General features: G+C 44.9%; 1 protein-coding gene across 2 annotated transcripts in view; it reads left to right on the plus strand.

Moving 5' to 3' along the window:
- Positions 1–23,280, plus strand: part of LOC119463338 (spondin-1) — a 173,569-nt gene that overhangs the window by 146,441 nt on the left and 3,848 nt on the right. The window contains exons 9-14 of one of the 2 annotated variants that reach the window (XM_037724143.2): positions 2,676–2,841; positions 5,308–5,494; positions 6,751–6,952; positions 8,579–8,752; positions 15,274–15,366; positions 18,903–19,148. In XM_037724143.2, coding sequence (XP_037580071.1) covers positions 2,676–2,841; positions 5,308–5,494; positions 6,751–6,952; positions 8,579–8,752; positions 15,274–15,366; positions 18,903–19,148 — 1,068 coding nt within the window. The remainder of the gene's footprint in view (positions 1–2,675; positions 2,842–5,307; positions 5,495–6,750; positions 6,953–8,578; positions 8,753–15,273; positions 15,367–18,902; positions 19,149–23,280) is intronic. The other variant, XM_037724142.2, reaches the window with a different exon arrangement.

The raw sequence follows: 23,280 nt of genomic DNA on the forward strand, positions 1-23,280 counted from the left end.
TTGAGGAATATATTCTAGTAATGTGCAGCGGCGAACTAGTGCGCTTATCGAAGCCATGCGAGAGCATTCTCGGGAAATAATGTAGTTCTCATAGGCTCGCACGTGGCCCAGGATAAGGTGCCTCGTATTCCCGGCCTGGGCCACAGTGTACCAAGAACGCGTTTGCGCCAAGCTTGCTATAGCGATTCCGTCCAACAACGAGACGCATACTTGAAAACAAAAACTCGTTTCGGTAAGCCTCGTTTTAGTTTATTGAAAAGATTTTTCACTGCTAAAGGCTAGGTGTTCGACCTGAAGAAAAAAAAATGAAAACCCGAGAACACTGGCGCTATTAAATGTGAAAGTAAAGCTACTACTAACGCTTGTGGGTAAAAAAAAGAAGTCCCGCTAACGTTGGCCCTATTATGAACCATTGGAATACTGATCACCACATCAATCATATCGATCTATTTTGCTCCACTGAACCGCAATATACAGTACAGAAGCGTTATCGGCGTTCTTTATTTTTCTAAAGTGTGCATTCTGGTACTGACCTTACTCTATTTGTGTTCTTTCAAGCATCTTTGGAAAATATATCCGGTAAGAAAAAGACAACGAATCTCTGACCACTTTTTTTATTGATGCATTACTGAGTGCTTGCCTGTTTTTTTTTCTTTCTTTTATTTTCTGAAAACTTTGCCAATAAACTGAGAAATGTGTGCATTGTGGATGACGTAGAGTTGGCCAATCGAGCTGGTGTGCATCGGTCAACATTTTGTAGGGGGAAAAATCGGTACGTGTAGCGGAGGCTCAAAAAGAGTTTCAGAAAAGTTTCGCGAATTAAAGCACTCCAAAAACGATATATACATTTTTTTATTGGGGCAGGTGGGGGGCAAGGAATTTTACTGTAGGTAGATATTCCACGCGAGATAACTAATAATAAAGAACTAAACGGCTGACTGAATTCGTGTTTGCAACGCATGCTTCCGCACATGTAGCGATACCTGCCTAGGTTCTGAAAAACACACCTGAAGGAAGTAAATAATCATACAGACTTAACCATACCACAGCCGCCACCGGTATTTTGAGCGTGGTCGTTAGTATCACAAACAGATTAAGTTTTCCCGAAGAATATTCGACGTACGGATTCTTCAAGGACATACCATTATATAACTATGTGTTCTGCTCAAGTTCTTCGATTCGTTTATTCGTATGAAATATCAAATGTTGCAAATTATGGTGTCGCTGGGTTCACCACTTACACAAAATTGTGTACTGATCAAACGGTGATAACAAAAGGTCCTATGACAGCATTCCGACAATAACGCACCCCTATCAAGCGGTTGAGAACAGTACGGCTCAAGAACCTTTGGTGATGTCGGTGTTAATTATTTCTCAAACTCACTGAAACACGGTGCTTATTCTTCTTAGTGTCCTTGATATTTATTCTTTATTCGTTTAAGTACACCGCACGTGTTATGGAATCCACCTCACTGCTTTAGTACGTTCATATCACTTCACGCCTTCGCCCGATCAGCCTTTTACCGATAGTTTCGTAGAAATTAAGCAGTCATATAATTCTACAAATATCAGTGCTAACCAGCGTCACCGTTTGATCATTAATAGCAGACAATAACAGGCAAATCTGTCAGTGCGCCCTTTATTTCATAGTGCATAAAGAATGTATACCGGTCGATAATGGAACGGGATGAAGCAATGGTAACACATTTCAACTCAATTACAGACATCGCAGAAAGAGAAACAAAGGAACGCCTTCCATCTATTTCCCATACTCATTAACAAAGCGATATACGAAGCAAGCATAATAAAAAACGCACACTTGGGTTAGGCTTAGCCTACAGCGTTCCTCATTCACCGAAAGTTGGGACTCGCATTATATTATGCACGGGGCGGCAAGTTGTCTATAGGCTACCGCAACAAAGACGGGATTAGGGGGGGGGGGGGGGGGGGAACACAGCTGTCGCCTCAGGTGCGCGAACACGTCCCTTAATCCCTGCCATAATCCCCTGGATGATTACTTGCGTTCAGGCGCCCCCTATAGCGCAATCCGGAAGGTCCCCCGCTGTACAGCGACGCATATCATTAATGTGATTTTTCTTTTTCTTAGCCAACGTAGATTGTATGGTACCTGATCCCTTTCCCTCCCGAGTTGATTAATTCCCGCGCATAAATTTCGCGCTCCCGGCAGAGAATGACGGAGTATGTGGTACGAACGCTTTGCGCTATTCATCGCAAAGCCTATATACGTGGGCAAGCATGCCAGGGCAGGCGCTAATGCCGCAAATGCAAGCAAGTAGCAAATTGTGAGAGAACCCAGTCTCTTCTTTCTTTCTTTTTTCAACCTTCTCTATACCGCTTAAGAGCAATGTATTTTTCTCGAGCATGTTATGATCCCCTTAATACTCTACTGTCAGCTTACAACCTTTTGATTAAGGCTTTTTTTTACACTTTTGTAGCATTGTATGCAGCCGAACAGGCTCCATACACTGATTCAATGATGATTCAATGATGATTCAATGATGATTCAATGATGATTCAATGATGTAATTTAGTGATTAGCACAACGATATCCCGTCAAATTTTCTGAATATCAAATCAGCGAACAGCAAATCAGCGAACACGTGTGCGTGCTCTTATTTTCTTTTTTTTTCTCTTTCTGTTGTCACGGTGCACAGCCGAGTGCGCCGTCACAGAGTGGTCCAGCTTCGGGTCATGCAGCGTGACTTGCGGACAGGGCGTGAGAACGCGGACTCGCAACTTCATCATGCGCGACAAGGCGTTCATGTTCAATTGCAAGACGCAACTGGTCGACCGGGAGGTGTGCGAGATTGACTGCGCCGGGTGAGTATATAGTGGCCGGCGTTATCGGACGCTCCTACGCGCCGCGACCTCCCAAAGGTTATGCGTTGTGGACGTCCCTTCGCAACGCGAACGTCCCAAAGATGCCACTGTTCTGTTTTGCTATAAATGAGGTAATGTACAGAGACTGAGGCACCGAATGTTTCGGCTACTGCGTTGCTTTCCGTTCTACAGGAATTATTTAATCAAGCATGATCAATTATCTACCGCAAGGGCTACTTCGCTATTGAACGACTTGTCCATAGTAAAACGAGAGATACCTAATTGTCTCAAAACGTTGCGCATATCTAACCTAAAGAGTGAGATCGTACAATAAGTTTCTTTGACCCGCACATTCCTGGATAGTCCATTGGCTTCCTCGTTACCAGGTAGGCTAATCCAACGTGTCTATATCGCCACCCACAGAAATAAGGTATAACCGAGTTCTTGTCCAGTGGCGTTCTCGAAAATGAACACTGCTAGCTGACTTGTAAGCTGTGTTTGTTTTTTTTATTGTGAAAATTCTTGCAACTGTAGAATTGTGAATGTCGCGAGAAATCACGATGCTTTTCATGTGCGAAACAAAAAGAGGTGTATATGCCACACGATATTTAATGTACATTAAGGATTATTACTGCAATTCGCTTTTGTTTTCTTTTTTCGAACCTTCAGATTTGTTCAATATTTGTGGATAGAAAAACGTTGATTTGATTATTCCATGATTCTAAGCTTCCAGGAAACAAAAGATAAGGTGGTGCGCCATGATAATATTATGCTCACCAAAATATTGGTCCGCTAGCAGGAAGGTTGCAGCGAAAAACTCGAAGTATGTCAGTGGAAAGAACGCTTGGCACAGCAGCACGCAGGAGGCTCGGCCAGCAAGTTTAATGGTGCATAAGTGCGTTACATGACTGCCAGTATGGCATACCACTAGCTGGAAGATCCAAAAGCCCCATGTGCTGAATGAAACATGCATTGTTCCGTAGTCTACCGTTACGTCGGCTTGGCCACGTAGCCTGTCCACGCAGCCTGTCCACGCAGCCTGTACACGCAGCCTGTCACACGCAGCCTGTCACACGCAGCCTGTCACACGCAGCCTGTCACACGCAGCCTGTCACACGCAGCCTGTCACACGCAGCCTGTCACACGCAGCCTGTCACACGCATCCTGTCACACGCATCCTGTCCAAGCAACACCACCTAGATAGCACAAGGCCTGTTCACTCCGAACCATGACTTCATGCTACCTGGGCCGAAATTTCCATTGCCAAGGCTGGCGTGACGAAAGTGGTGACGTCAAAATCACTGTTGCGTACTCGGAGCATCGCCATTAAATTGTATGGCAGTCGCGCTGGGTAGCATGACGCCATGGATCAGAGTGAACAGGCCTTGTGCGTGAGAACGTGGTGGTGCTTGGGCAGGCTGCGTGGGACGTCACAAATGACGTGTGCAGGCTCCGTGTCGATTGCACGGCCCTTTATGGCTGCACTCCCAGGACTGTATTATTTACAAAATGTGCATGGTTCCCACGTTTCTATGCGCCTACAATTTACAAGTTACGCGAGGAACTCACTCCGACCGCGATGCAATCATTTCACTGGACAAAAGAACAAAAAAAGTCCAATTCGAAACTGCCGTTTTTACACTGAACCAACTTCTATATTGAAGTCACTCTAAGCAAAAATGATTTTCATTTTGGAGCAACGAATTCCTTAATATAGCAATGATTTTAACCTACAAGTAACTTCTATTTAGAAATTACTGCCTGGTAATGTGACACAGTTAGTCACAGGGAGCCCTGATCATAAGACGGAAACTTACAGAAGAAAAAAATGGGTTGGAGTGCATACGGCAAGCATTACCAAATCCTAAGTGGTAGCTTATCACTGTCGTTGAAAAGAAAAGTGTACAATCACTGCATTCTATACCGGTGCTACCATATGGGGCAGAAACTCGAAGGTTAACAAAGAAGCTCGAGAACAAGAACCACTTGATGAGCGATGTAACTGAAAAACGTTAGGCCTAACGTTAAGAGACAGGAAGAGAGCGGTGTGGATCAGATAGCAAACGGGGATATCCGATAGTATAGTTAGCATTAAGAGAAAGAAATGGAGCTGGGCAGGCCATGTAATGCGTAGGATGGATAACCGGTGGACCATTAGAGTTACAGAATGGATACCGAGAGAAGGGAAGCGCAGTCGGAGGATGGCAGAAAATCAGGTGGGGTGATGAAATTACGAAATTTGCAGGCGCAAGTTGGAATCAGCTAGCAGATAACAGAGGTAATTAGAGTTCGTAGGTAGGGGCCTTCTTCCTGCCAGTGGACATAAAGATAGCCTGACGATGCTGACAATGAATATGACACTGAAGCTTCACAAAGGTTATCGTGGTCAATGTGGCTATATGTATACATACACAGAGGGAGCACACCTTTCGTGCGACGAGTGCACACTTTCACGTGACTTCACAGGGGCGTGAGCTGTGAGACGACGCCGTGGAGTGAGTGGAGCGAGTGCAGCGTCACCTGCGGCAAAGGTGTGCGCATCCGGCAGCGAAAGTACAAGCAGCACATGGCCAGGAAGCGCTGCACGCTCGATCTCATGGAGAAGGAGATGTGCGTCGCCGACATGCCAACATGCAAGGACGCCCCCGAAGTGGTGCGTGTGCCTTGCCACTTGTTGTCAGAGCACGTTCACACCCTACCGAAACAAACAAAATCATAGTCCCCGTATCCATTCACTACACATAAACATGCGGGGTCCCACATAAAAACCCGTGAACCCTTTATGTATTATTAATGAGTCGTATGCGGTTTTTTTTTCTTTGGGGCCCCCGTATCCCCAAATGGGGATCATGTGGGACTTGCCCTACATAATAGGAACATATGGGGCTTTAGAGAACCCCCATATGTCGCTTGCCCCATATAGTTGGGAACGTACGAGACCTTCAAATTTTTATATACGATTGTTAGGTATCGGGTATAAGGGTTTTTTTAAGTATAGGGCAGGCTCAGGCGATCTTAATCTATCCTGAGACGCTAGCCAAGAGTTCTCTTTCAGAATGAGACGGGCGGAGTGAAACTGTGCCGCGTCTGTTCTAATGCTTATGACTTGTGAAAACACATGTACTGCCTGAATAAGTTTAATGTACCGTGTCATTTTTGTTACGCCGAACTTTAGCGTGCAGAAGCACTGATAGAAATGTACAATAATAGAAATCTGCAACAATAGAAATGTACTATACTATTTAAAAACGCACCTTGAACGGGCAAAAGGAGACAAAAAAAAAGGAACATCGTCGCGTCTTCTATGAGCTCTCTTTCACGCGAGAATAAACCAAGACAGTCTATGGACAACGAATATACCAGTTATCCGTTCTTCATGTTTTGTATTTCATCTATAAACGTCTTCCCAATATCCTATAAACATAATTAACGGATAAGGCGACGCCTGAAGGTGATATACCGAATATCTTCTGAACTTATGTACCTACAGAAGTTGGGATGTAAAATGAGTTCAACTTCAGCAAGTAGAGGTCTTCATCCGAAGTAGTAAGACATTATGTCAACTGTTTGCGCACGAAGGTCACGTTAACGCTCTCTCAGATAGTCGAACGTGTCCGTACCACCAGATCCACGCTGAATCAATCGCCAATTCCGTGCATTACGGCATTCCAGTTGATTCACCCCTGCGTGGCCCCTACGATGGCAGCGTTTCGACATCTCTCCTAAATATGTCATAAGATTTAAGTTACAGCAAACCCTATTAAAATTATCGGTAGATAACTTTCTCGACGACAGATAATGTCCCCGGAGCTCAGCCTCAAAACACGGGAATCAGTAACGCCAACATCTTCCCGCTGAGGTACAACTGCCAAACTTGTTTCGTTTCTGCCTGTGGAAAAACACTCGCAGCTGGACCCGAACTGCGCGGTGACCCAGTGGGCGGAGTGGTCTCCGTGCACGGCCACCTGCGGCAAAGGCATTAAGGTCCGCACGCGGGCCTACCTGAACGCCATGGCGGCCGCCATGGCCATGTGCAACGTGGAGCAGATTCAGAAGGCCCCCTGCATGGCCGAGAACGCCGACTGCAAGATCGACAGCCAGGAGGCGCACGGTGCGTGAGCCAGTTGAATACCATAGAACCACCGTCGTCAGACGGGCTCGAGAGCTCTTACATTTGGACGAGTTGGCACAGATGCATGGCGGAAAAAAAAATACCGGTGTCACACGGTGCACTTTCGGCCGCGATCGAGCCCGATTGGCTCCTCTGCGCAGGCTGAGGAACGGAGTCAGTCGCGATGAAGGATTCGGTCCAGATCGGGCTCGATCGCGATCGAATGTGCCCCCCTGTGACACAGGTATTGCAAAGACGAAGAGAAAATAAGCACACACCGACGATGATGTGTAAGTCGAGGATGTGAGTCTTTGTAAAGATTTCTAACGCTCAACCATAAACCCCGTCTGGCGAGTGTGGCGCATGATGAATGCAACAAGAGAACTAGCCTAAGGTTTAAAGGGTCGAAGCATATTGTCACGGGGATTCTCGAGTACACGGGAGAAACGGGATTGTATATTACAATATTTACAGACTGCTGCTACCAGAGTGGCCGACACCATCTCACGCGGCATGTCCCGTATTCTTTCTCTGCGCGTAGCAAAGCGCTCCTTTAACGGCATGCTCATACGCAATGCCTAGTAGGAATATATAATTGACGTTTCGGGGCCGCTACGGGTCCCTAGTTCAGAATGAAGGGGAACGCGAGAAGGTCAGACTAATTATGCGTTAGGGTGCATGTGGTGCAGTGTGCGGGTGTATATATACCCCGGGAAGATTACCCAAGTCCGGTTTATCGCGCATGTTTTCGGCTGGATACATAATAACTCTAAGAGTAGACTTGAAGACCGGCGCTTCTTTGTCGTGCTTAGGCCAGCAGAGTCCAAACCGTGTTTCGCATCTTTCGACCTTACGCGAATGCTCGTTTTATTTTGATCATCCTTGTAAAGTTGCGCTGTTCTTCGGCTGTGCTTAGATGGGCTGCTGCAGTTGTGAAGCATGTTTAGTAACGTGCGTTACTTGTACAGTTTGTGCATACTAAATAACTAGTTCTCAGTAGCAACAAGAACGCAAGGGCACCGGGGATAACAGAAGCGCGTTTCGCTGGCTATGGATTACGCATGATATACGCATATATCTGCAACGTTATGTCAAGCTCTTACCACGTATGTAGTTCGAGTTTCCTTTACTCTAAGCAATTGAGGAAATGTTTTCATGATTTCTATACGTTTACATGTAAGTAGTTCTCTCCTTTAGTGCTTTTTTATTTGTCTTCCTGGTAGAGGGGGCTCTTCTGAAGCCAAACTTTCCATATTGTCACAGCTAATAAACAACAGAACAGCCTTTGTTTTTCTGTCTCTGGAGACCTACCTTCGATGTTTCTTTTTTTTTTTTTTGCTATTCTGTTGTGAAACATTACCAGCACGGCTGGATCGGACACAAGGTGTATAGACATCTGGCCCCTGCATAGCACACCTTCTCCCTCAGTTGACGACCCGTCCCCAGCTGAGTCCGATCTTTTTCGGTATCCGGCCGTAAGCCTCCGGCCCCGCTCAGCCACGTTGGTAACGTTTCGCGATGGCGACACGCTGCGGAGGAATAAGCCTCGACAAACCGTCTCTGTAGGATGGCTGCGAGCCTCTATAAGATTGCACGCGCCGTATAAGCTGGCAAATGTCCTCGCAGAAATCTGCCTGCTGCCCAAGGACATCGGACCGTGCCGGGGCTACTTCCCACGCTGGTACTACGACTCCACCAAGCGCATGTGCTTGCAATTCGTCTACGGTGGATGCCGCGGCAACAGGAACCGATTCGAGCGATATGCGGAGTGCAACAAAATGTGCGAGGTCACAATATCACGTGAGCGCTCACATGCAGAACACCTCTTGGCCACTCTGTCGCTCTTTTTCTCTTTCCTCTCTCTCTCTCTGTGTGTGTGTGTGTCCGTGTTTGATTGCAGTTGAGTAGCTGACAACTTAGTGTGTTAACCGGTATTTCCATTTTGCTAATAATTAGCAAAGCATGCTTCATGCGTTCTCGGTTTATACCGCGTCTAGTTTCACACGTTTTAACTGTGCAAATGTAGAACTGCGTTTTAACGCAGCTCGATTAATGTGCAATCCCGGCCGTGGCGGCCGCATTTCGATGAGAGCGAAATGCGAAGACACCCGTGTACTTAGACTTAAGTGCACGTTAAAGAACCCCAGGTGGTGGAAATTATTCCGGAGTCCCCCAGTACGGCGTGCCTCATAATAAGATCGTTGTTTTGGCACGTAAAACCCCATAATTTAAGTTTAATTCATATGTTCTCGATTGTACATTTTCCCCCTATATTGGCGTCTTTCTCGTAGCATTCTCTTTCACGGAATGTTAACACGGTCTTGCTGCATGAAAAGTGTGCTTCACTGGTGACAGGCATCACCTAAGCAAACTATTTTTTAGAAATAAAACTCTAGTATTTAATGTGTTTTAGCATCTAGAGAGAACAAATGCTGCAGTGCTCGTTCCTAAACACAGAAACTGCACAATAGACGTTGACAGGCTGTGTTGAAACAGCATCTTCGAACAACACGTTCAAGCCGACGGGAGCGCCCCGTCTGTAGTCACTTCTGACTCGGGCAAGCAGTATAACGCACGACAGAGATATGGCCTCCAAGACCACCAGCTCCGCTACGTCAGACACTGTTCTATCGCGAGCGATTTGAATTGCCAAAAGTTTGTGCAGCCCCCTGAGCCAACTTTTTCTGCAGCTAAGCGATCTCTTGGCCAGAAACAAACGTTGCGAAGTTTATGGTAACCTAGAATATTTTTTTTCTGCTTGCTTCTTGTGTCCACAATTGGTATTACTACAGTCACACTGCAAGTAAACCATTAATCAGGAAGAAACCAGAAGCACTCGTTCATAGTATTTACGAAGGCAATATTATCGTAACAAATGACAGCACTTCGTCATCTGCCATTGACTCGAGAGACTAGCTTTCAGCGTTTCAATAGGAACAAAAACGCATATACTGCTATATGCGGCTACAAGTGCGCAAACGAAATCAAGCAACGTATGAAATTAAGCTATTATTTCAATTTGCTTTATCTCTGTGCCAAAATAAAATCTTAACAACAACCAACGCGCAACCTGAACTGACATTTACAAATGCCAACACAGGTTAGTTTGAGTGCACCCTCACTTAACCAAGCCTGCGTATAGAGGAATCAATAATACTTTACCGTGCGTCCCAGCTGACGCTAGCCAAGCTGCTCAGTGAACAAAGAAAATATTTTAAGAGCACGTTGCAAGATACAATAATAAGATCTAAGATGTTCGGTCGATCGTTAGCGCTCTGACAATTGAACTCCTCAGATCCCAAAATCGTATCTTGCACCGTGCTTCTTTAATCCTTTTTTCTTTCTTTGAACAGTTTGGCTAACGTTAGCTGGAGCACCCTATATAGAATGGAGCCTGTAGCATCGGGAAACTTCATAAATTCCTTCACAGCTTCCCTTTACACTATACACCTACATTCCTCCTGCTCTCTTTTAGTTTTTATAGGTACGATTGCGAAAATAGCCGAGCTCCCAAATATCAGCTAACACATAGAAAAGAACTACATTGTTAAATCACTGAAAACCATTTTTCAGCCAACGACACGCCGGGTTGGCGCAAGTTGCTCTATTTAGTCTCCTGTCGTGTAGAGCTCTAAAAGCGCGCGTCTGACGCGATATGTCTCAAGGCCGCGCGCAAGGTATGTAATTTCATAAGCCTCCACAGAGTGGTGATGCCCGTAAGGTGTTAACATTAAGGAACACTTGAAGCAAAGATTAGGGGAAAGAAATAAAATGTATTACCAGAAAAAGACTCGTGCGATCCAACTAGCGGCGTTTTAAAGATCCATTTTGCGCCTTATTGCTGTATAGGAAAAGGAGGTCTTCTTGCTTTGTGTGTTAAAAAGAAAAGAAAATGCAAGAAGCGTAGCGGCTCTAAGTGCTCATACAGCTGCCTTTGTGCAGGACTACAATGTCTTCAGGAAAAGCTCATGTTCCCAATTCTATGGTCATGTGACCCAGATATCTTTTTCTTTTCCTTACCTTTGATTGCGTCCTCTCGCTTTCTTTCTCTCTTTCTTTTCTTTTTTTGTGTGTGTTACCGGCTGCTCTTATTTAATACAAGAGTCGTCTCCATTCAGAGCACCGACAGACGGCGCGCCGTCTGCGCGAGGACATTGGGCAACGTCACTAAGAATATTTCGGAGAGCATGCCAACAAGAAGACACTAGCGGTGATTTAGCCAAAAAGCTCACTCGCAGCTCTTGAGATCTGGTCGCGGGGCATTAACCAAAGCACTTGCACTTTTCTCCTCTCCTATAGTTTCTTTTTAGATTCTCTAGTCGACGTTTTGCTCCATCGTTGCCTGTGCCGCGTAAAGTAGATGCTCTTTTCTGTTCATTATTTGTTTAAACATTTGCGACAGTGACGCAGTCATCAGGGCAGCGAGCTTCAAGTTTCAAGTTTATTTGCTTTACTAATACAGTTTGTCTTACAAATACGCAAACACCTGTTATGACCCATAGCCAAGGGGCATAGTGGTGAGCCTAACGCAAAAATACGTTAAATTCTTCGACGCAGGTGTTTAGCTAAAGAGATATAACAGTTTTTTGGCCATAACGACACAGTACAAAAACATAAGAAAATACGCATAAAAAATGCGTCGGCCCTCCCACTTCGTGAAGTTGGATAATAAGCGAAGCTTGTCCCTTAGTATACCTAACGGTCCCCTTTGCCATCAGCTTTATGTTTACTGGAATGTGCCCTTGTTCTTCATCCTGCCTTAGAGTATCTTCATTCATTCATACTTGTTGTACGGCTGTTCGTCGGAGCGGATCAACCTGATGAGGGACAAGTAGTTGTCGAACCACAAACGCTTGCACGAGATGTCTCGAGTTTGTTCGGCAGCGTGGTTAGCAGCATCCGCCCGCCTATTGCAGCTTTCGATTCTTCAAAATTAAACTGCTTCAACATTAAATCTGTCCGTCACGTAAGACAATGAATGGCTCGAGCCGTACCGCCTTAAGCAAGGGCTCATACCTCCGTAAACGCGGCCACCCCATTCCGACGACAGAAGAGAAGTGAAATTGTACGCTGGAATGATGAGCGGCAACGGAGCCAGTGTGGAATAAGACGATGACGACGAACGCGGGAGCAGTGGCACGAGCGCGTTGCCGAGCACGAGCGCAACCAGAAGGGCGCCAATGAGCCAGTGGCGGAAGAAGACGACGATGCTCTAGCCAGTGCTAATGATGATAGTTTTCTTTACACGGCTGATTTCGCCTAGACATATAAATATTCGCTTTACAAACCAGTGATATTAGTAGCGTGAAGTTTGCTGTTCGTTCCGCTGAAAGCTTCAGACCACTGCACGCAAGCACATCCCTACAGACTACTGTACGCAAGCATCTACATTCAGACCACTGTACGCAAGACTATCTACGTAGCTCCAGACCACTGTATGCAAGCATCTACCGTCAGACCACTGTACGCAAGCACCTACCTTCAGACAACTGTACGCAAGCATCTGTACGCACGACATCTACACGGCATGAACGGTATCGTTCGTGTGCGCTTAACGCTCGTACCATCAGTAAAAGGCGGAACGCTGCGCCTTCTTGCTCCGCTGCAGAACCGATTGAGCAGAGCGTGACGGCGTGTCCACCTGCCTTCGTCGTTTTTGCAGCCAAACGTACTGAGCCAAACGGCCCATACTCGGGCCGCGAACGCGCAGAGGATGTGACGACACGACGGCGCCGACGACGCGAACACGCCTCGAGTGCCCGCAAAACTGCTTAATAATTGTACTTTCGCATACGGATGCATATCAGAGCAATTCGTACATTAGTAGGTTGTATAAGCGAGTTTACTGATTGATAGGATGTGTTATTGATTACAGTAAAAACGTAGTACATCGTAAGAACCGTTGGGCCAATAGGCCTAAGCTATATTGGAAGCCCTTAATGACATACAATGGCGACTCGTTCTAACAGGCATGATAAAAAAGTTTAACAGAAATAAGCGCAATAGGAAATATATGACATTTGGAATTAGAACTTAGCAAACAAGAGGCACTTCAACTACGAAGTTCCTAGCCACTTTCTCACGCCCTTTGGAAGTCCTAAGGGATTTAATACCCGAAATCTAATAAAGCGGAGATCAAATTTTTGTGTTTCTCGATTTATTATTTTTTTTCGTCGCATATTTCTTCCATTAATACTCATCAACGTTGTGTTTCCATTAGCAAGCAAAATAAGGGCGACTCATCAACCTAAAGTGACTAATTGTGTCATGGTAGAATAGGGACCATATTTTTTTCCATTCATGCTCGACCGATAAGGATCACGATGAAAAGCTTCGCCTAGAATTTGAGCTTTCCTCGTTTGAGTACAAGCAAGCACCAGCCCCAGCTAGTTTAGCCGGTACCAGCTAATTCTACAATTTTCACTACTGCACAGGCGAAGGCTATGCTTCTTGCATTTGAAAGGCTGACAGATGAAAAAGTGTTGTTTTGTTGTGTTCAAAGAAAAGCACAAAATGGATCTGAGTCACTCAACAGCAAGATTTGGTTGCAGTACCCGAAAAACAAGATGTGCTTCACCCACTGTTGTGGTCATGGCCACTTAGATAGCCCTGGTTCAACATGGGCACAAATACTGTGAGGAACTCGTCAAATCACCCAGTGAGGGTTATTTGTGAGGGTGAACTCACCCTATGAAGAACTCGCCCAACTAAACTCAAGGTATTGTTAGTGTGAGGAAGTTCTACAGGAATCTCGCAGGGGTTCTGAGGGTGTCACCTTTGCAGAAGGAGGTTTTGAAAGTTTTACTGTTCTTTTGGAAAGACTTGTCCACAATCTGGGCAAATTTCATGCAAACTGATCACCTGCAGTAGTAATAAGAATGTGTAACAAACTTTCAACGTCGTTTTTTTTTAATCATTTTCAACCTTACACTGCTTTTGCTAGCTGTGCACGAAAATTCTTGTATTTAACAGGACTCAGTCTCGGCAAAATTTAGCATGAATATGCGAAAGGATTTGCAGAATGCAAGCATTTTAGCTTTAATGTAATAGGCATAAATTTTGGACATGTCCAATATAAGAAACCATTCATCAGTGTTCTCGATAACTATAGTCGAGATTAACCATGCTTTTTAAATAATAAAGAAAGAAGTGAATACTTTTTAGCTTATTTTCGTTGAATTTCACCACACAGGAGTATAAGGAGCACTATAGGTTATTTTATAACACTTTCTTGGGCTTAAAATAAAGTCTCCAACTTGCACAAAACACCTAAATTTTACCACTGTCCCGATAAGATATTGATAAACGAGAAACATATTTAAAATATGTGACTAAGCTCAACATGCTGCACAAGTTTCATCCAGGTAGCCTTATTATAAAAGAAAATGGATCTCGTGAAGCGGATCTCTCTTTAAGGTTTTGCAAACACTTCCCTGTATCTGATGCAAGTGCTTCGCTAAACAGCCGAGGTACTTTCATACACTTTACTATACTCCAGCTTAGCACTTGCATACTCTCCGCTATATAGAAAGCATGCTCCTGTGTGATGCGCCGGCTCCACTCAGTACAACGTGCTCTGCCCACTGTGAGTGTAGTCGCTGTCAGTGCAGAGGTCTAACCCCGTCGTTTCTTACAGAGGCTACGAAGTATTGAGTTTCCATTGAGTCAGGAGGTAAATTTCATGCGCAGTTAAAAGTATACATTAAAAGAAGATTAGAAATACTGCCCCTTTTACCAGCTTGACGAGTTCTCAACTCCGAGTGCACGTTGGAGCTCCCCGGCCTCCATTTGTAACGATCCATTTCATTTTCCACTGTTATTGTCATCCATTGCGCTGAGCGACCGATACCGGCGATAACGGTGGCGTCTGGTTAATGCAGTGGCTAATGGGCGACAATAATAGTACATAAAATTAATCGCTACAAAATACTGCTCCGAATCACTGGCGGCGCCCAAGCCAATGACGAAGGATGAATATAATCATAAATGAACGACTTCATGAAGTCATAGAGCCCAATCCAATAGCGAAGGGATAAAAACAATGAAAAATGAAATGGATCGCTAGAAAGTTATCTTGGCCGCAGTTTCGCAGCCTGTCTTTCGAGTGACAAAGCTGCCGCTATGTGTTCGCCCTGTTTCTTAAATCGCTTGCTGTTAATGCACTCCGCCGCCTCCCTGCGCTGTTTCTATTCTTTTTCTATCTTTGTTTCTATCTGTTTGCCACCTGTTGCTTCTCGCTCTGTCACCACATCCCTTGCCCTGTCGCGGGCTGTTTTCATTATCTGTCGCTTGCCTCTTGCGCGCGTCTGCCTCTGTCGCAGAGATAACTCAAGGACTCCTGTCGCCTTCGGCACTGGGCCAAAGCTACGCCATGAAAGACACCACTCTGCACGTCGAAAAGGGCCTTGTCTGTGGTCTGTCTGCTCGCCTATGTCACTCGCAGCCACTGCTTATTGCTTTTTGTGCACAAGGCTTGAGTGCGCGCTTGACGCCTTGGCACGCGATTGACACTTGGATGCGCGCTTGACACATAGGTGCGCGCTTGACGCTTCAGTGCGTGCTCAAACGCACGGAAAGGACACACAAGGAGATACCTAAATTAATGACTAAATCGCAACACTAAATTAGATTAGTCTGGCATAGAGCAGTCTTCCATGTATTATTTGACTTATTTGAAGGAACGAGGTTGGTCATTAATCATTTCCTGTTGCAATTTTTTTTAAATGACGTGAAATTTTTGTTATGTGCATCTGAACTTTGTCGTTCAAGTGCACATAGTATATAATTGCACAGGGAAAAATAAAGAAAAAATTATCACTGGAATTTTTGGCAATAAATCGCATGTTTTTCTTGTTTTGTTTTCTTTTTCTCATGAACTGCCAACAATTCAAGGTGTTGTAAGCAGTACGTGGTTCTTCAGACTTCTCAATTTCTACATCATAATGGCGGGGAATGTGCTCACTGAAAATTTGAAAGATATTTTTGTGCCACTCAAGGCAGGTTATATGCATTAGGCAGCAATCTACAAAAATACAGCATGGAGGCCTAACCTCCGCGTGATGCGGCGCATGGACATTTGTGAAATATCTGGAAGAGTCATATTTATCTGCTGCACGATGTCGACGAATTATGTAGTTATCGTTGTTCACGTTATTCACATTTCTAAATATAGTTTTGTCGTTAGCTTTTTCTCCATGCTGATTATTTCCTGCAAAACATTATGATTTCTACAGGAATTGTCGAACCAGAAAAGGATAATGATGCAAAGGAGAGAGCTCGGTTTTGAATTTCCTGCAGGAACAGCATTGCAAGGATGCGTTCGAGCGACGTCATGGGTCTCAAAGTGTTTTTCACATCCTCGAGCTGTTATTGTTTAAGGACAGGTATTCGAAATTCCCTCGTTTGAGTCATTGGTTCCTTTAGCGTGCAACTTTTGTTTTTCGACAAACTATTAACCAGTCCTGCGCAGGCGCTTTCGGAATTCATGACGTGACGAGATGCTAATGCAGGAACTTCAAGGTCGCATCTCCACCTGTCTTCTTTTTTTTTTTCGGGCTTTCAAAGATTGCACTGACGTTAAAGTCGACCTTTCTTGTATTGATTGATTGGTTGACTGATTGGCTAATTGATTGATTGAGTAACTGATTGACTCCTCGTAGAATATCAATACGACTCAGAATAGCATTCCTCTGAAATGGACAAAAATAAGGGGAACTGGACGCTGTATTTTTCGTTCGTTATACAACGACATGAATTTAATACACAATGAAGCCCGGGTAAGCATAGGGGGAAATTACCTGTTAATTTAATTGAAACGTATAAATAATTACGACGGTCGAAGCAAAAGTGGAAGAATTGACGAAGAATGTCTTAGTGTGATAACTTGATGTGGGAGTAGTTAAACTGGCGTGTTATACTTCTGCAATATCAGACTTGCGAAATACACCAGAGCCGAGGCTTCGTATCTCAGAAAGCGACGTATGGGTGGTGACCCCACGTCGGAATTAGCAAAACTGCTTCGCGTGACGTCATAGGTTTTGGGAATACGTCTTAGACTATGTATAGATAAGTAATGAAAATCTTGCTTACGTGAAAAATAAATTCCTATTCAACTCGTCAACGTTTGTGCATTTTTCCTGTATGGAAGGCACAGAAAACCGTTTAAACTGCGCGAACTGCGTGGCGTCGCCAATTGACGTCACTGCCGCAGCCGGTTTCGGCGCGAAATAAAAAAGAAAAGAAATTTCGAAACCCCGTCGTCTCTGCTGATAAGTTTTCGTTTATTTTGAGGAAACAAAGAGAGATGCCCTTCCAAACATTTATTCTACACGTGAAACTCAACTTAACGCTTTCCTCAAAATGCGTTATTATGTGCATCATGAATAACCCCGGGATAAATAGATCCATATAACCTAAGCCATGAAACAAATCACGCGTCATAATCTACCAAAGTTTGGTAGACCTCGTACTGCCGGTTTAATTAACTGCTACAGATTTTAAAAACCCTTTCCTTGAAAGTTTGCCACTATGACGCAGTAATATACTGCAAACACATAAAGAAAACATACGACATGCTTTTCGCTAACCGTGTTAAACATGGGAACAATACAAATCCCGGTGGTGTTATGTTTACCTTTCAAGCGTCCTGGTTGGTAGCCTCTAGCTGAGGAGTAATCTGCACGGTTATGTGCGTAATTGACGGAGATCAACCTCAGCCTTCAATATTATCTAACCGAACGACGAAATGTTCAATAAGCAAAGTTCTTATGATAGCTACACGAATAATTCGCAGATTCGCTATAGATGCGAGCTGACTCGGGCAATGTAACGTGGACGACCTCTATATATATATACGAAAAAGTTGGCTGGCGGGAGAGTTTGTGTAGAGTAAATAGCTGCATTTAGAGAGAGGGCGATAGGACAAGGACAAAGAAGGGAAGAGAGAAAGGGCAGGGCACACGCTGTGCTCAAAGACTTGCAGCGCGTGTCCCGTGTTAACTTTTGGAAACAAAACTAGCACAGCGGGAAAACGCAAGAAAGGGTTAGGTGACACATTCGTACATCAGCGCTGTGCATATCTATCCTTACTGTCTTCTGTGCTTTTGCGCTGTGCTGGTTCTGTTTCCAAAATGTCTTCACCAACCGCTCCGCGTTGCGACGCCCCTGAAGACCTTTCCTTTCTTTGTTCTCTTCGCAGCCTAAATCAGCTATTAGTTCATTCAAATATACCCATAAAAGCCCTCAGATAAGGCTATCCTGAATAGAGCAAGGGGTAGGAGGTGAACGGTGGTACAATTCATGACGAGAAAACTGCACAGGTATGCAATTAGCAGCGTTAGGTTGCAGAATTAGCCTAAGATAGCCTGGAACATTAAGAAATTATTATTACAAAGTGTCGGGAGTAATTCAAACGAATAGACAATGACCTTGATCTTTAAAATATATTTACGCAACATATCGCACTAGAAAAATAGGAGTAAAATAACATAACACTGATTAACATGTAATGTGTGGTAAGAAGAAGGTTCGAAAATAAACACACCTTAAAGCAGAATGAATGTAAAACGTAATATGCAGGGACTAGGTGCTAAGTAGGAAGCAGTGAAAAGTCAATATACGTATACATGGCGTCGATATGCAGCACGGAATGGGACATCAGCACCGCGCGGCATCATCGTCACGCGACACCCTTTACCGTAACCAATATAGCTTCTGATCGACAAAAGCTTACCGATACCTTCGTTCATATATCTCTATCTATCCACATCTATGTATACCTATCTCGATCTCCTTTGTCCAAGCCTCCTTCATATATCTCTGCATATCTGATCTTTCTGCCTATCGCTCGCTTTCTCTCTCTCTCTCTTACTACCGCCATTATCCGGTATTGTCATCCTCACGGCTCTCCCTGTGCCACCCCTTTTGCCCGAACTCCCCTCGGACAACGCAGCGCCCATCGGCAAGCTCAACGGCATGGCGCCGGTCAACGTGCTGCCGACGACGAGCGACGAGCCGACGTCGCCTGTCATCGACTGCGTGCTGACGCCGTGGTCGCAGTGGGGGTCCTGCTCCAAGACATGCGGCAACGGCCGTCGGGAGCGGCGGCGCATGATCAAGCTGAACCCGCAGAACGGCGGCAAGCCGTGTCCCAAGCGACTGGTCCAGAGACGAAAGTGCAAGGAGAACCCGCCATGCCGTAAGATGCTACGTTCGTTAATTATACGCCTAATTATTCGCCGCCGACAACCGCTTTTCTCGACACGAAGGCGCGAGAGTGGAGCTTGCTATCGGCAGACTCAACGCTGACGCGGAGTTTTTTTTTTTTTTTTTTTTTTGAAGACAGTCTTCTTTGCTGACTTCATGCGAATTTGGCGTATATGGGATCTGCCTATCTTGTAACCTCTTAAGAAAGTGCGATTTCGTTACTATAGTTCGCCGTACGAACCTGAAAATGTATCAAAATGTAGGTCCTAATGAGACGAGAAGCGATAATTACTAGCGAAGCAGGTAAGATAAACGGGGCGGCCGTAAATAGCGCCAATATAGTCAAAAATCACCCACGTTACACCATAGACTGTACTATCTGCACGATCAGCCAGCCTTGTCTTTTGGTAGAAAAAAAAAGAAAGGCGGGTCAACCAAACTCGACGCAAAAGAATGTCGACAATGTCGGCTTACATGCTCGCGAAGAAAAAAGAAGCCGAATGAAACAAACCCGACATGAATTAAGAAATAGAGGTTCCGGGAAAAAAATATGAAATGTAAGGTCCGACAATTATGCAATTATGCAACATTGCGCCATCTTTATTCCGTAATTTCAGTACCTAGATATACCCTGTACGTAGACCCTTGGCCTGTATAACGTAAAGCTATTCTAATCTGTTTTCATTCCAAATCTGCTAATGGCCGATCTGGAATGGATAGGTCAAAATGGCTAACGGACTCTGCCCATTTGGACTGACTCGAGCCATTCGCCCCTATAACGGAGATCTAAAGGCGGATATGGAATGAAAACAGATTGGAACAGTTTTACGTTATACCGGCCCTTGTCTTTTTTCGCGTTGACTTTAGTTTACACATTTTCTTTTCTTATTTTTTTGGCGCACAGTGAGGTTCTCAGTCAATTATGGTCCGCAGCAATACTTTACACCGTTGCCTTTAGCTTTAACGTTGTCTATAGCCTCGTCCCTTAGGAGGATTCCTAAAGGGAGTATAAAGAGTAGGGAAATATTTTTAGACAAGTCAAGGTGTTCTTTCAAGAACAACTTCAAGAACACCTTAAAGAACTCCTTTTGCATTTATTAGGCCTGAAGGGGTTGCTTCCTAGCGCAGGAAATCAAGGCCAAAGTGTTTGCGTTTTGAATGCCACGCCAAAACCGCAGCGTTGGGTACTTCAGTTTGACGTCACAAACTTCCAAATCTGTTCGCCCTGCTTGGGCACTTTACGTGCGCGAAATGTTTTCGAAATTTTCTACTTCGATTGCCCGGTTCTTTTCGAGTGCAATCCACGAACGCTTAACTACTCCATGTCGTCATTAGTGCAAGAAATTGATCGTGACGTCGTAAACCATCTCTAATTTTTGCCAGTTTTCTAGCTTCACAAACCGCAAATCACAGTAAGACGGATTTTTTTTCTGTATTCGTGAAAACGTAACTGAGTTATTGCTTTTTTTCAATTCCATCGCTGCCTCAGCGGAAACAAAGGAACCGAGAAAAGGTATGCCTGTGTGGTCGATGTGGTGTCCAGAGCTTATTCTCTGTTATAATGCCGATTTATCCGACATGCCCTCAGGGAAAAAAGACCGGAACAAAGGTGAGTCCCTTTAGAAGCTGCACTTCTACAAGTCCTTGTTGCAAAAACTACATTGTCGTGTTTCACTGCTAAAAAGTTGCGCTCACCCGTGTGCTTTTTATATCAGTGTCACACAAGGTAGCATTTACGGTTGGTCCGTACTTGGATGTCCTGCTTTTATTCGTCTCTGGCGGAATGCCTAGAAGATGATGAAAGCGCAAGGTGTGCAGATAATAAATAAGGCAGGTAATGCGTTTTTAGCTAGTAATTATCGTTGTCCACACGTTGAAATAAAACAAAATTCTATGAACGAAATTCTCCTATACGAAATCCATGTGCGGATTTTAAGAGGGGAACATGTTTCCCCAATACTTCTCGGCGCTTTCACTAACAGGAAAGGAAAACGGATTATAATCTGTAAGGCACGACAGTTAGCAGCATTCACTTTCTCAACCACATGTGATACATTTCTAATGATTCATTATTCTTTTCAATAGCTTAAATGTACTTGGATTTTATCCAACCGTGCGAAAGTTACCTTCGTCGTCTTTTTTTTTTTTTTCGTGTGTGTGTGTGTGTGTGAACGATTGTATAGTTTCAAATACTTTATAATTGCGTGTTCTTCCTCCGGGAAAATATATTTCAATGAACCGGTGATGCAACTGATATTAACGAAAACAGTGTAATGTATTGAAGGACATCCTTGGCTTCACCGTTTTCCTAGGGCTGAAAGAACACTGGCAGTAATGTACCCCTCTGGCAACTTTGAACCTTTTGACCACTTTCATTGGCTGCCTCACTGAGTATCCTGGTTCCTGTCCAATCAACAATTGGCACAGTGGGTTCTTTTGAAGGACATCCCCTGTCAACGCTGGTTCTATCTAACATATTGTTGGCTTGGCGGAACTAGAATTCGGTTTGCGCTGGTTGCCTGACATGGATTCTCATCCTGCCTCACGGCCCACTTTAGCGCCTCGAGCGACACAATTAAGCTGCAGCTGATGCAACCCAAACGTATCAACGCAATATGACCTTGCGCACGACCACTACCCCTAAATATGTCTCGTGAGAAAAGCATTTCGTAACACAAGCTCCCGAGCAGCGTTGTTTTCGCACTTAGTAGCGTAGGCATCATCGACGCGTCCCAAGAACTACACGTCGCCTACGTCACCACATGTGGTGTCGTGAGCGACATGTAGTTTCACAGGTACATGTACCGACATGTATCGCTCCAATTAGAGAGCGGGGGAATAAGCTATTGTTTGTATTTCTTCGCCTGTTGCGACTGTGAGCGTGGGATCGGCATTGCTCCAACAAAGGCTACCTTAGGCTGGAGAAAAGGGAACGTCTTTATCAGGGCAAAGCCCTGACAAAGCGTTTGTGGAGTTCACTCTTTCCCACATCCAACGCGGCAGGAGAATATTCAGCAGTGTTCAAATAAGAGGTGCCTTGGCACGTTAAGCGGAACGCCGAATCTCATTTGGACAGGTTGCAGTGCAGCAAAATTTTAAATATGCAGGCCAAAACAACGTCACGAAATGTAGAAACAGTCGGCTTTTCAAAGCACAATTGAAAAATTGAAAAATTGAAATTGCAATTGAAAAAGCAGTCGGCTTTTTTCAATTGGAGCCATGTATAAACATGGCTCCAATTTTGCTTCGTTCATTCCTTGTCCTAACGAAAAGTGCAGCTCAAATGTTTCTCAGCGAGGTAAAAGGAGCGACGAAAAAGCTCACTAATTTCATCTTCGGCTGGCTGTTTCGGAGCGCTCTAGACCGCTCTTTGTTTCCTTTGTCTTTGGCTGGTTGAAAGAGGGTGCGCGCCTTGCGTTCGGCTGTTTTTTTTTCGATCGCTCTCCTCCATCTTTGAGCGCTCTGAGGCGCTCCGCGCTCTGTCGTCGGAGCAGTCGTCGAGATGCGAGCGTTTCCAGCAACGTCATCACAGCACAGCGTCGCCGTTCCTGGCGACGGTCCACCGCAGCCTAGGCAACCTAGGCCACAGCATGCTGGCGTCTCAACGAACGGTCGTCCCACCGGCCCGTCCGCCGGTTTAGCTTTGGATAGGCGAAACATAGGACGTTATCAGTAGTCACGTGGTTTCGCATCTGCCATTTCCTCCTCCGAGAGCGAGTCACACGTTCGGCTTGCGCGCTTCTCCTCTACCTCTGAGTTCGGGGAACACCGGATCTACATGACTCTGCTTCGGGGGATGGATGCGACCAGTCGAAGATACCATAAGAAAAAGAAAATGCACCCTCTGTGCGGAAGTCTCCTTACCTGAAATACTTAAGGTGGTATTCCGGGTCCTTCTGCCGTAGCTCTTGCACTGTAGGCGGTGGTACTCGCCAGCGGTTTTGCGTATACCATAAAAATTTCCCGCGTGTATGCATCGACTGCCTGCGCTTGCACCGTAGACGGTGCACTAATAAAGCGAGAGCAAGCTTATGTCGTGCGAAATACTGCCAAGCCATGTTCGTTCAACACGCACAAAATTAAAGAAAAAAGGCGCACACTCCGCTTCGCAGACGCTCGAAGAT

This window comes from Dermacentor silvarum, chromosome 9 (genome assembly GCF_013339745.2).
Source record: "Dermacentor silvarum isolate Dsil-2018 chromosome 9, BIME_Dsil_1.4, whole genome shotgun sequence".
Taxonomy (NCBI): Eukaryota; Metazoa; Arthropoda; class Arachnida; order Ixodida; family Ixodidae; genus Dermacentor; species Dermacentor silvarum.